Source organism: Taudactylus pleione, unplaced genomic scaffold, assembly GCF_031769625.1.
Source record: "Taudactylus pleione unplaced genomic scaffold, aTauple2 ptg001191l, whole genome shotgun sequence".
Classification (NCBI taxonomy): domain Eukaryota; kingdom Metazoa; phylum Chordata; class Amphibia; order Anura; family Myobatrachidae; genus Taudactylus; species Taudactylus pleione.
The window spans coordinates 382,683-395,725 of NW_028285592.1; the positions used below are offsets into that span (position 1 = coordinate 382,683).

Below are 13,043 nucleotides of genomic sequence, written 5' to 3' on the forward strand. Positions count from 1 at the left end.
GTCTTTATTGTACAATGTCAGAAATAACATAAAGAAAACATAAACAATAATCCTAGCCCTGTCTGCTCTCCCAGGTGAGACACTCAGCCCTAAACACACTAGGCTTATATTGGCCACTCTCAGGTGGGAACCCTAACAAGCCTGTTACCAAGCTGCGAGAACCAAAACCTGGAGTGGCCGTGGGTGGAGCCCTCCCTCTCCTCTCACCCACAACCCCCAGGTCCCAAACCGGCTTTTCAAAAAGCCGAGACTCAAGCCTGCTACACAGCAGACTTTCACCTGGGGATTTAAACACATAAGACAGGAATCTGGGACAAATTTACCTGCCACAGACCACTTTACCAGTGATCCTATCACAATATATATATATATATATATATATATGGGGTGAGCGGGTTCGGATTTCTGAAATCCGAAGCCCCCCGAGCCTCCCGATCCGAGTCCGATCCGAATCAGGCTCGACTTTTCCCGCCTGACTCGGATCTGAAATCGAGGCAAAACGTCATCATCCCGCCTTCCGAGTCTCGCGGGTTTTGGATTCTATATAAGGTACCCGCGTCTGCGCCATTTTCTCACTCGGCTGTGGACAGTGAAGAGGGAGGGTGGGAGTTAGGGCTGTGTAGTGTAGTGTAGTGTAGTGCTGCTGTTGTCCACTACTTCAAAGTCCATAGGGGCTGGCTGGACTGTGTTGTGCAGTCAGTTCTCCATAGGGGCTGAGTCCACTCCAAAGTCCTGTGCAGTGTCCCAGTCCTAAAGGGGTGCTGTAGTGTTGTCCAGGGGGTGCTCTGTCCATCAGGGTTGCTCCCCCCAAATGCTAAAAATATAATATATTTTCTGTGTTTGTGAATTGTGTGCGCAGTAGCCGCACGTGCATCAACAAAGTAGTGCCAAGCGTGCGCCTGTGTCATAAGTAAAGGGCCGGCTGGCTTGACCGTTAAAGGGTGCTGTAACCCCCGAAAGTACACTCCAGTCCAAACCAAAAAAAAAAAATTTTCTGTGTTTGTGAATTGTGTGCGCAGTAGCCGCACGTGCATCAACAAAGTAGTGCCAAGCGTGCGCCTGTGTCATAAGTAAAGGGGCGGCTGGCTTGACCGTTAAAGGGTGCTGTAACCCCGAAAGTACACACCAGTCCAATCCAAAAAAAAAATTATTTTCTGTGTTTGTGAATTGTGTGCGCAGTAGCCGTACGTGCATCAACAAAGTAGTGCCAAGTGTGCGCCTGTGTCATAAGTAAAGGGGCGGCTGGCTTGACCGTTAAAGGGTGCTGTAACCCCGAAAGTACACTCCAGTCCAAACCAAAAAAAAAATTATTTTCTGTGTTTGTGAATTGTGTGCGCAGTAGCCGCACGTGCATCAACAAAGTAGTGCCAAGCGTGCGCCTGTGTCATAAGTAAAGGGCCGGCTGGCTTGACCATTAAAGGGTGCTGTAACCCCCGAAAGTACACTCCAGTCCAAACCAAAAAAAAAATTATTTTCTGTGTTTGTGAATTGTGTGCGCAGTAGCCGCACGTGCATCAACAAAGTAGTGCCAAGCGTGCGCCTGTGTCATAAGTAAAGGGCCGGCTGGCTTGACCATTAAAGGGTTCTGTAACCCCCAAAGTACACTCCAAACAAAAAAATATATATTTTCTGTGTTTGTGACTTGTGTGCACTGTGGCTGCACGTGCATCAACAAAGGAGCAGCGCCAAGCGTGCGCCTGTGTCCCATAAGTAAAGAGCCGGCTGGCTCATTTCTTAAAGGCTGGTGTAACCCACAAAGTGCACTACTCTCCAGCAAAAATCAAAAAATATTTTCTGTGTTTGTGTGCGCTTTAGCCGCACGTATATATCAATATAACATAAATGGAGGACCAAACTTTCTCCGATAAAAATAAAATAGGGAAAGATCAAGAACCACTTCCTCCTAGTGCTGTTGCTGCTGCTGGGAGTTGTTCATCATCCCAGAGAGGAAGTAGGAACATCACTACTTTTACTAAACAATTGACCCTCCAACAGTCCCTAGCGATGAAGCAAAACGTATAACTGAGGCCTTGACTGCTATGTTGGTGTTAGACGTGCATCCGGTATCCGCCATTAGTGCAGTGGGATTTAGACAATTGATGGAGGTAGTGTGTCCTCGGTTCAAAATCCCGTCTAGATTCCACCTGCATCCTCAAAGCAGCAGCGTGCGTCTGTCTGTTAAAGGGTGGTGACACCCTCAAAGTGTGCTACACAAACAATTAAAATATTGTTCTTTTTTTTTCTGTCTTTGTGAAATGTGTGGGCTGTAGCCGCACCTGCATCCTTAAAGCAGCAGCGACAAGCGTGCGTGTGTCTGTTAAAGGGTGGTGACACCCTCAAAGTGTGCTAAACAAACAATTAAAATATTGTTCTTTTTTTTTCTGTCTTTGTGAATTGTGTGGGCTGTAGCCGCACTTGCATCCTCAAAGCAGCAGCGACAAGCGTGCGTCTGTCTGTTAAAGGGTGTTGTAACTCTCAAAGTGCTCCAAAAAATAAAAAAAATTTTTAAATGTGTTTGTGACTTGTGTGCGATAAAGCCGCACTTGCATCCTCAAAGCAGCAGCGACAAGCGTGCGTCTGTCTGTTAAAGGGTGGTGACACCCTCAAAGTGTGCTACACAAACAATAAAAATATTCTTCTTCTTTTTTCTGTCTTTGTGAATTTTGTGGGCTGTAGCCGCACCTGCATCCTTAAAGCAGCAGCGACAAGCGTGCGTCTGTCTGTTAAAGGGTGGTGACACCCTCAAAGTGTGCTACACAAACAATAAAAATATTCTTCTTCTTTTTTCTGTCTTTGTGAATTGTGTGGGCTGTAGCCGCACCTGCATCCTTAAAGCAGCAGCGACAAGCGTGCGTCTGTCTGTTAAAGGGTGGTGACACCCTCAAAGTGTGCTACACAAACAATAAAAATATTCTTCTTTTTTCTGTCTTTGTGAATTGTGTGGGCTGTAGCCGCACCTGCATCCTTATAGCAGCAGCGACAAGCGTGCGTCTGTCTGTTAAAGGGTGGTGACACCCTCAAAGTGTGCTACACAAACAATTAAAATATTGTTCTTTTTTTTTCGGTCTTTGTGAAATATGTGGGCTGTAGCCGCACCTGCATCCTTAAAGCAGCAGTGACAAGCGTGCGTCTGTCTGTTAAAGGGTGGTGACACCCTCAAAGTGTGCTACACAAACAATAAAAATATTCTTCTTTTTTCTGTCTTTGTGAATTGTGTGGGCTGTAGCCGCACCTGCATCCTTAAAGCAGCAGCGACAAGCGTGCATCTGTCTGTTAAAGGGTGGTGACACCCTCAAAGTGTGCTACACAAACAATTAAAATATTGTTCTTTTTTTTCGGTCTTTGTGAAATGTGTGGGCTGTAGCCGCACCTGCATCCTTAAAGCAGCAGCGACAAGTGTGCGTCTGTCTGTTAAAGGGTGGTGACACCCTCAAAGTGTGCTACACAAACAATAAAAATATTCTTCTTTTTTCTGTCTTTGTGAATTGTGTGGGCTGTAGCCGCACCTGCATCCTTAAAGCAGCAGCGACAAGCGTGCGTCTGTCTGTTAATGGGTGGTGACACCCTCAAAGTGTGCTACACAAACAATTAAAATATTGTTCTTTTTTTTTCTGTCTTTGTGAAATGTGTGGGCTGTAGCCGCACCTGCATCCTTAAAGCAGCAGCGACAAGCGTGCATCTGTCTGTTAAAGGGTGGTGACACCCTCAAAGTGTGCTACACAAACAATAAAAATATTCTTCTTTTTTCTGTCTTTGTGAATTGTGTGGGCTGTAGCCGCACCTGCATCCTTAAAGCAGCAGCGACAAACGTGCGTCTGTCTGTTAAAGGGTGGTGACACCCTCAAAGTGTGCTACACAAACAATTAAAATATTGTTCTTTTTTTTTCGGTCTTTGTGAAATGTGTGGGCTGTAGCCGCACCTGCATCCTTAAAGCAGCAGCGACAAGCGTGCATCTGTCTGTTAAAGGGTGGTGACACCCTCAAAGTGTGCTACACAAACAATTAAAATATTGTTCTTTTTTTTTGGTCTTTGTGAAATGTGTGGGCTGTAGCCGCACCTGCATCCTTAAAGCAGCAGCAACAAGCGTGCGTCTGTCTGTTAAAGGGTGGTGTAACTCTCAAAGTGCTCCAAAAAATAAAAAACTATTTTTTTTATGTGTTTGTGACTTGTGTGCGATGTAGCCGCACTTGCATCCTCAAAGCAGCAGCGACAAGCTTGCGTCTGTCTGTTAAAGGGTGGTGACACCCTCTAAGTGTGCTACACAAACAATAAAAATATTCTTCTTTTTTCTGTCTTTGTGAATTGTGTGGGCTGTAGCCGCACCTGCATCCTTAAAGCAGCAGCGACAAGCGTGCGTCTGTCTGTTAAAGGGTGGTAACACCCTCAAAGTGTGCTACACAAACAATTAAAATATTGTTCTTTTTTTTTCGGTCTTTGTGAAATGTGTGGGCTGTAGCCGCACCTGCATACTTAAAGCAGCAGCGACAAGCGTGCGTCTGTCTGTTAAAGGGTGGTGACACCCTCAAAGTGTGCTACACAAACAATAAAAATATTCTTCTTCTTTTTTCTGTCTTTGTGAATTGTGTGGGCTGTAGCCGCACTTGCATCCTCAAAGCAGCAGCGACAAGCGTGCGTCTGTCTGTTAAAGGGTGGTGACACCCTCAAAGTGCACTCCACAAACAATAAAAATATATTTTTTTTTTTCTGTCTTTGTGAATTGTGTGGGCTGTAGCCGCACTTGCATCCTCAAAGCAGCAGCGACAAGCGTGCGTCTGTCTGTTAAAGGATTACATCGGTGACAGCATCCAAGTAGGCATGTCAGACAGTCCGTACCTGTACTGGCAGGAAAAAGAAGCAATTTGGAGGTCCCTGTACCATCTGGTTCTATTTTACCTGAGTTGCCCCCCCTCCAGTGTGTACTCCGAAAGAGTGTTTAGTGCAGCCGGGAACCTTGTCAGCGAAAGGCGTAGGAGGTTGCTTCCACAAAATGTGGAGATGATGTTCATAAAATGAATTATCAACTCTTCCAGGGAGACCAGCCTCCAGAACGTACAGAGGGACCTGTGGTTCCAGCAGGGACGAATTAATACTCTGTGAGGATGAGGATGTACACACTGAAGAGGGTGAGGAATCGGTGGATGAGGAGGACATCTTGCCTCCGTAGAGCCAGTTTGTGCAGGGACAGATTAATTGCCAGCTTGTTTTGTGGGGGCCCAAACGAACCAATCATTTCAGCCACAGTTGTGTGGCAGACCCTGGCGCTGAAATGATTGGTTTGTTAAAGTGTGCATGTCCTGTTTATACAACATAAGGGTGGGTGGGAGGGCCCAAGGACAATTCCATCTTGCACCTCTTTTTTTTCTTTGCATTATGTACAGTTTGGGGCCTAGTTTTTCAAACTGCCATCCTGTCTGCCACTGCAGTTTCACGCCTAGATGGGTCACGTGTTTGTGCCGCCCACTCGTGTCGCTTAGCATAGTCATCCAGCTACCTCGGTGCAACCTTTTGGACATAAAAACACTATTGTGATGTGTGAGGTGCTCAGAATAGACTGGAAATGAGTGGAAATTAAGGTTATCGAGGTTAATAATAGCATAGGAGCAGAAAAACCTACAAATTCTGTGATTTTAGCTGTTTTTATGCTTTTTTTCAAAAAAATACAGATCCAAAACACAAAACCCAGAACCCAAAACACGGAAGGGTGGTTTTGGCAAAACCAATCCAGATCCAAAACACGAAGAAAGATCCAGATCCAAAACCAAAACACAAAACACGAAAAGTGGCCGGTGCACACCCCTAATATATATACATACATATATACACACACATACACACACATATACACACGCACGCACAATGTACATACCTGGGCATGTTATACTATTGACCATTGGAATGCAGGGCACCTATGGGGGCATTGTGTCTAAATATATATACGCACACACAATTCTCACATAGGTACCCTGCACTCCACAGGTCATTAGTACAACATGCCCAAGTATGTTGTACTAATGACCTGTGGAATGCAGGGTACATTGTGTGTTCGTATACAGTGCTGGAAGTGTGCCAGTATACAACGGTATGGGCACTTCGAGTACTAAACCATTTTTGTTCAACTTCAAAGGACAGCAGAGCTGAAGGCAGAGGAGTGGCTTCAGCGCTGAGCTGGAGAGCTACATACCTCCGCCAGCTACACTGACACTGCTCATAGGCTGTCAGAGTGTCAGTGTAGTAAAGTCCCAGCCCCTAAAGCCATCTGCTCGTGCCACAGCTACCTGCATGCATCCTGACAACGGAGACAGCCTGTGCTATACTGCCTCCGCGATTGTGTACTGCCACGAGTGGGCGGGGTGTCAAACTTAGGAGCACAGCCGTGAAGGGTGGGGAGGGAGTGGTTTTTCAGGACTCGTGAGGACAGCCGTGGGAGGAGGAAGTAGAACCAGGATCGGGAGTACTGCCGCGAGCAGGGGAGGTCGGGACTCGGGAGCACAGCCACGGTGGTAGGGGGTTCAGGACTCATGAGGACAACCGCGGGGGCAGGAGCAGGGCCAGGAGCAGGGGGGCGGGAGTACTGCTCCAAGCGGGGAAGCCGGTACTTGGGAGCACAGCTGAGGAGGGGGGCGGTAGTAGGGCCGGGAGCGGGTGGGTCGGGAGTACTGCCACAAGCGGGGAGGTCGGGACTCGGGAGCACAGCCACAGGGGGTGGGAGTAGGGCCTGGAGCGGGGGTCGGGAGTACTGCCGCAAGCGGGGAGGTCGGGAATCAGGAGCACAGCCGCGGGGGGGAGGGAGTAGGGCCAGGAGCGGTGAGGAGTACGGCTGCAGAGGGAAGGGGGGAGAAGGAGTATTGCCACGAGTGGGAGATGGTGGAGCTGCAGACACTACTTGTCGCCGGCGTTAGCTTATTAGTGCACAGGGAGCTGCAATGCAGGTCTGACACACTGTGGTGCGTAATTATTATCACCTGCCTTTAGTCCTCTCCTGCCTACTCGCCCGCCTTTTCACCTGCCTCCAGTCCACTCCCTTCTACACACTCGTCTCAACACCTACATCTAGTCCTTGCCCACCTCCAGTCTTCTGCCAGCTACTAGCATGCCTCCGCATCTGTCTCCCTGTCCCCATCCACTCCTCTTCCACCTCCTCACCTGCCTTTAGTCCTCTCCTGCCTACTCACCCACCTTCTCACCTGCCTCTAATCTACTCCCTTCTACCCACTCATCTCCACACCTGCATCTAGTTCCTTGCCCACCTCCAGTCCTCTCCTGTCTATCAGCACGCCTTCGCATCTGTCTCCCTGTCCCCATCCTCTCCCACCTAGCCTACCATCTCCTCACCTGCCTTTAGTCCTCTCCTGCCTTTTCACCTGCCTCCAGTCCACTCCCTTCTACCTACCCATCTCCTCACCTGCATCTAGTCCTTGCCCACCTCCAGTTCTCTCCCAGCTACTAGCATGCATCCTTGCCTATCTCAGACTCTTCACCCACCTTCTGTTCTTTCCTACCTACGCACCCACTTCAATGTCAGCCTCCACTCCATGCCCACCTCTTCACCTGTGGCTGTAAATTTGTCTGGACAAGTGCCCTCTGCAGCTGCTGCTGGCACTGGTACAATGCATTGTGGGTATTGTATTAAGGGCACTACTAATGTGGGCATTCTATAAGGAGTACTAGTACTGTGGGCATTGTATAGGGGACAATACTACTGTGGGCACTACTATTGTGCGCTTTGTATAGGGGCGCTACTACTGTGAGCATTGTATAAGGGGCACTACTATTGTGTAGCATAATGTATATAACTGGTTCTACGGTAGGGTACACTACACTGATGAGTGGCCATCCCCCATTTTTCGAACACGCGCATAAGTACAATTTCCTCTTCGACCACTGTGCGTATGTATATATATATATTTACATACACATATACACACAATGTACATACCTGGGCATGTTGAACTAATGTCCTGTGGAATGCAGGGTACCTATGTGAGCATTAAGTAAATGTTTTTATATTTTTAAAATTGTAACTTGCATTACAAATTTTAAAGGTTATTTTATGTTTTAACATAAAATAACCTTTAAAACTTGTAATGCAAGTTACAAATTTAAAAATATAAAAAAAATATTAATAAAAGCAGTATCACTGCAGTTACTAAAACATTTGTAACACTTTTAACATTAAACTTATCACTGTATTGAAAAACAACACAGACAATAAATTATTTTGTACAAAAAGTTTGAGAAAAATATAAAAAGAAAAGAATTAAAACTTTTTTTAATTTTTCAGCAGAGAAATCTGTCCATCATCTTTAATTATCTTTTTTCATGATAAAGGAAATTACCTGTAAAAAAAAAATATATATATCATTTAAGGGTAACAAACAATTTAAAAAATACTGAGTGTACAACTAAACATAAGCAAAAAGTGTTGTGGTCAAATTTACATCCACGACCCCCCCCCTGCTAAGTATCCCCCACCCATTTTGCCTAACCCTAAACTCCTCGCAGGGGTGTCTAAACCTGACCTACAACTGTCAACAGCCTAAACCAAACCTTCCCCTAGCCAAATCTTTCTCTGGGTGCTGGCTAACCCTTAAGGTACACAGTGTAGGCACATCAATCATTTCCCTTACATGCTCAAACTAATGTAAATTTCTGGTGGTACGGCATGTTTGGTCGATGATTGATGTTTGATGAGACCAATGGGATGGTGCAACGCTGGTCGCATCAATTATAAAATTTAACTATTTAATATAAATAACTGCGCTAGGACAAATACGATTTTGTAATTGTGCAAACGCTCTGTATTAATGCAAGTGGTTGAGTGGCATAAATTCGCCTGGGGCTCCCTAAACTTTCACCACCACCCCAGGCTACTTTTAATAATTACCCTTTAGCTTATAAAAGTTATGGTGGGGTACAGCATGAACATAGGCGTCGGTATATTGTCGCCTAGGTTATATCCCTTCCCTGGATTATGTCTTTAGGTAAGCTGGCGTTCGGAGTACCGTCCACCGGCTTAAAGAATAGTTAAATTTTGGGGGGGGATCTTGAGGTGTTTCAAAATTGTATACATATATGTAAATGGGGTGAAGTGGAAACTTACCTTATCAGGAATCATAGATGTGTGCTTAAGGGTTAGTGTCTCTCTAAACTTTGCCCAGATAAATCCAAACAGTGCATATTTTGTAGGTCTCTGTAGAAAATCACATTAAATATAACGTGCACGCCATGTGCATTAATGTCATGGACTCATGACTACCCCATGTGGATAGTTTTAGAGACCATAGAAAACATGATCTGTGTGGAGTCGTGTGGCCTGAGTTGTAGAAAAACTAAGTTAACAAATAAAAAGTGCAATAAGTATAGCGATAGCTAAACAATAAACCTTTACAATTGTAAAATTGATCCAGATTAATGTTTATCAATCACTAGCATTGTGTAAATTTGTGTCTTAAACAAAAACATTACAATGTGCAAATGTGCATGTTTACTCACCTAGATTAGGCCCGTCCCAGAAAAACATCTCTATTCTTTCATACTTCTTCCAATGTTGATAATTCACGCAGGATTAGTCCTATAAGGGCTCCAAAACCTCAAAAAAAAAAAGTGGCGAGTTCAGTTCCTTCAGAACTATATTATACATATTAGAAACACAAATGCATTGTATTTAAAAAAAAAAGAAAGTGGGTTCAGAATGCTCACGCTAAGGCCCATGAACGTGCGTAGCCAAATGAAGGGAGCTTTCATCATCTACCCACTTTAATACACAGAACTGTATGTATTAGCGAAAGCCCTGACTCCCTTTTGTCTATCTAGTTTACCTGGGGAAAAAATCTATACATGTTAATGTAAAACATTTGTGGAAAATAAAAACAAAACAATATCACTGTTTAAAATGTGTCCTTCGATGAATAATCATTGTTTCTCTTCGTCTGTATATTACACTCTTCTGGGAAATGGGGACGTCCATCATAACTTCATGGAAGATGCTCCGCCGGATCTTCCTCTACTCTTCTGCCTGGTGCTGGTGGTCGCGTTGGTGGATTTGTGGGCGGTGCTACCGATAGGTAGATGTATCCTCCTGGATACTGTTGATATTGGTGGGGATACTGGGGAATCCAATGGTGTCCAGCTGCATGGGCATAGGGGCCTTGAGGTGTAGAGGTCCGCTGTGCTGACATGAAGAGTGTCATTTGATTGGAGATCTGTTGGAGAGACGTGGCGATGAGGCTGTTGCTGATGGCGATCTGATTTTGACTCAACGCTATACATTCTGAGTTCTCCACGAACTTGTTGAGTGCGACGGCCATGATCTTCACCTGTTCGGAAAGGGATTTCATGGTCTCCCTTGATTCTTACTCTGCAAGTCTTCTCTGCCTCTGTTCATCTTGTACTACCTCTAGTACTTTTCTAATGGATTGGTCCATTTACACCAGTCTTCGGTCTACGGTGTCCCTGAAGCTGTTCTGACAATCATCCATTTCCTGCGCAATGTCGTCAATCCTCTGGACCTGTGATGCCTGTGAAAACTGTTTGAAATCTTCTGACCACTTGAAATTGTTCCGCTTGAAAAAAAATAAATAAACACAAGAATCTGAAAAACTCCCCCCCAAAAATATTCAATATATGCATCAATAATGTACAAATCCAGGGTGTCGCCATACAGTTGCGCAAAATTGAGTCCGCGGTATCCACAACGAAAACAAACACATAAAAAATAAATAATTGCATATTTACCTGGATCTGCACTAGCCGTCCCTATAGTCTAAACCATAATCCCTAATACATACTTCTTACAATAAACCTCCCCCTCCCTGCATCTTCACATTAACACATTCATGGTTGATAACTTTAAGGCTACCCCTAAAGCTGCATACACACACACTACGATTTTGATACAAACGATTTCCAAACAATTTTCTGTCAGATATTGTGTCCGCTTTTTTAAAGTGTAGTGAACGTTTTTTAAGAACTACAAAAGATTTTTGCAGATTCCATTACGGAAAATTGCTGAGTTGGTCAGTTTGAATGAACTACAAACTTGTACCCGCAGGAACGTTAATTGTTCATCGTTTTAACCCAGAAAATGATTGATTTTTTCAAAGATTGAACCATAACCGATATTGTTAACGATAATGGTACAAAAAAAACCTTGTGTGTGTATGCACCTTAATACCTAACCCAAGAATACCACCTTAAGCAAAAACAACAACCCAAAACTTACCTTATACCATGAAGAAGGTCTGGATACTGGTGCTTGTTTCCTATTTTTACAGGAATTCGGCACCAGTATTCGGACCACCTTCATCACGCATGCAGGGATCTTGACATCATCCCATCGCAGATATTCAAAATCTAAATTTTCCAACAAATGTTGGTTTTAAAATTTAGAAAAATGTTACAGAAAACATTAACAAATATTTCAATGCAAAATGAAATAAAAAAAACTTACCAACAGTAGTTGGTCTTCTCGTTGAGTCTTCTGCCACGTCCACTTGTTGATCATCATCTTCATTATCCTCAACTTGCAGAAGATCCGGCCTGAAGTATGGTCCAATTCCAGAGGCACCGCCAGTGCTGGTCGTTGGCCCTTTGTGTGTAATGTAAGATGTTAAAAAAATTGAAAAATAAGTTTAAAAAAAAAAAACACGTGTCTTGGAGAATCAATGTATTTACATAAATAATTTAATTAAACCCTTGGGGCATCTGTAATGCAATTATATGGGTGTTTAAAAAAACATATTAAAAAAAAAAAAACCTTGCTGTTCATTGATTTCCGTCGCCCCTATGCCCAAATCTTCCTCCGATGTTGGTCTTTCAGGTTCCTCAACCATTGCTGCCGTTTCCTCAATGAGTTCAGGGATCCTGCTGTCTGTTGAAAAAATTATAAAACTTTTTTAATTTTTAACAATTACATACCATAGGCATTTTGTAAAAAATTACTAGTTGCGCTACAGTTTATTCTTCCGTTGCTTGTACAGATCACTTCATCTGCATTTGAGAACTGGACAAATGATGAAGACACACTTGCAACACAATGCTGGGGATGAGAGAAGGATTTTTAGAAAATGAGGGTTTTCATTATTTAAGATGGCGGTTAAAAAATGCTCAGTTGCTAAACTCCAAATTGATGCTGCCGATTGTTGTTTCAATTGTCTATTCCTCACAATGAATTGATGGTTGGATCCTGGCCGTTTTGTCCTGTTGTCTGGTGGCCTCTTTGGTCTTCGGTCTTCTTTGTGTTGAATCTATAAAATATTAAAAACATTTACAATAAAAAACAAGTGTAAGCTTTAAACTTTAAAAACAAAAAAAACAAACAAACAAACAAACATATTACTAACAAATACCTTTCGGAGGAACGGTTCTAGATGTCGAATCCCTCTTTTCCGGATGAGGTCCTTTCCTCTGAATGGGGTTCCGTCCTTCGCCTTTTCTTTGGGGCTGCTAAAGATGATGTTGTTTCTAAAATAACAATACAATTTTTGAATATATTTAAAAAAAAAAAAAAAAGATTTAAGATTTTTAAAAGTTAGCTAATTTCTTACCCTGTAGATGTGTATCTTGATTGTGACTGTCCATTAGTCCTTCGACTCCTGTCACCATGATCTGATTCATGTGATCCCAGATCTTCTCCTCCCACGGAAGCCAATGAGGTATCAGAGGTGGTCCTCCTCCTGTTCATCTTCCGTGATCTTGGACTTTCTTCATCTTTTCTTGGGCTTTTTTTTTGCAGTCGGTGTATCTCTTCTTGCACACATCGGCATCTCGACGTCTTCCAAAGGCCGCGGTGACTTTCGAAGCAACATCATCCCAGATTTTCCTGTTCTCCCGGGCCGATGTATTTTGAGCACGATGACCGAAGATCTTGTCATAGTGCTTCACAATCCCTTCGATGAGCATGTTGTTCTCCGACTCACTGAAATGGATCTTCCTTTTCTTCTTGGTTGTCTTTCCACTACCTGCAGTTGGCCCCTCTTGGGAAGTTATGACGTCTTCTGTACTGCTTGGCTGTAAATATACATTTTAATTTAAAAACATAAGT

General features: G+C 43.8%; 1 protein-coding gene across 1 annotated transcript; it reads right to left on the bottom strand.

Moving 5' to 3' along the window:
- Nucleotides 1-8,282: 8,282 nt before the first annotated feature.
- On the bottom strand, nt 8,283-12,774 carry LOC148451047 (uncharacterized). Its single transcript, XM_088462343.1, has 7 exons — nt 12,547-12,774; nt 12,349-12,463; nt 12,120-12,246; nt 11,757-11,870; nt 11,451-11,588; nt 9,494-9,590; nt 8,283-8,337 (listed from the first exon to the last, which is right to left on the bottom strand). Exons 1-6 carry the CDS (start codon nt 12,681-12,683, stop codon nt 9,532-9,534), a joined length of 690 nt encoding a protein of 229 aa, XP_088318469.1. The 5' UTR covers nt 12,684-12,774; the 3' UTR covers nt 8,283-8,337; nt 9,494-9,531.
- Nucleotides 12,775-13,043: the final 269 nt, after the last annotated feature.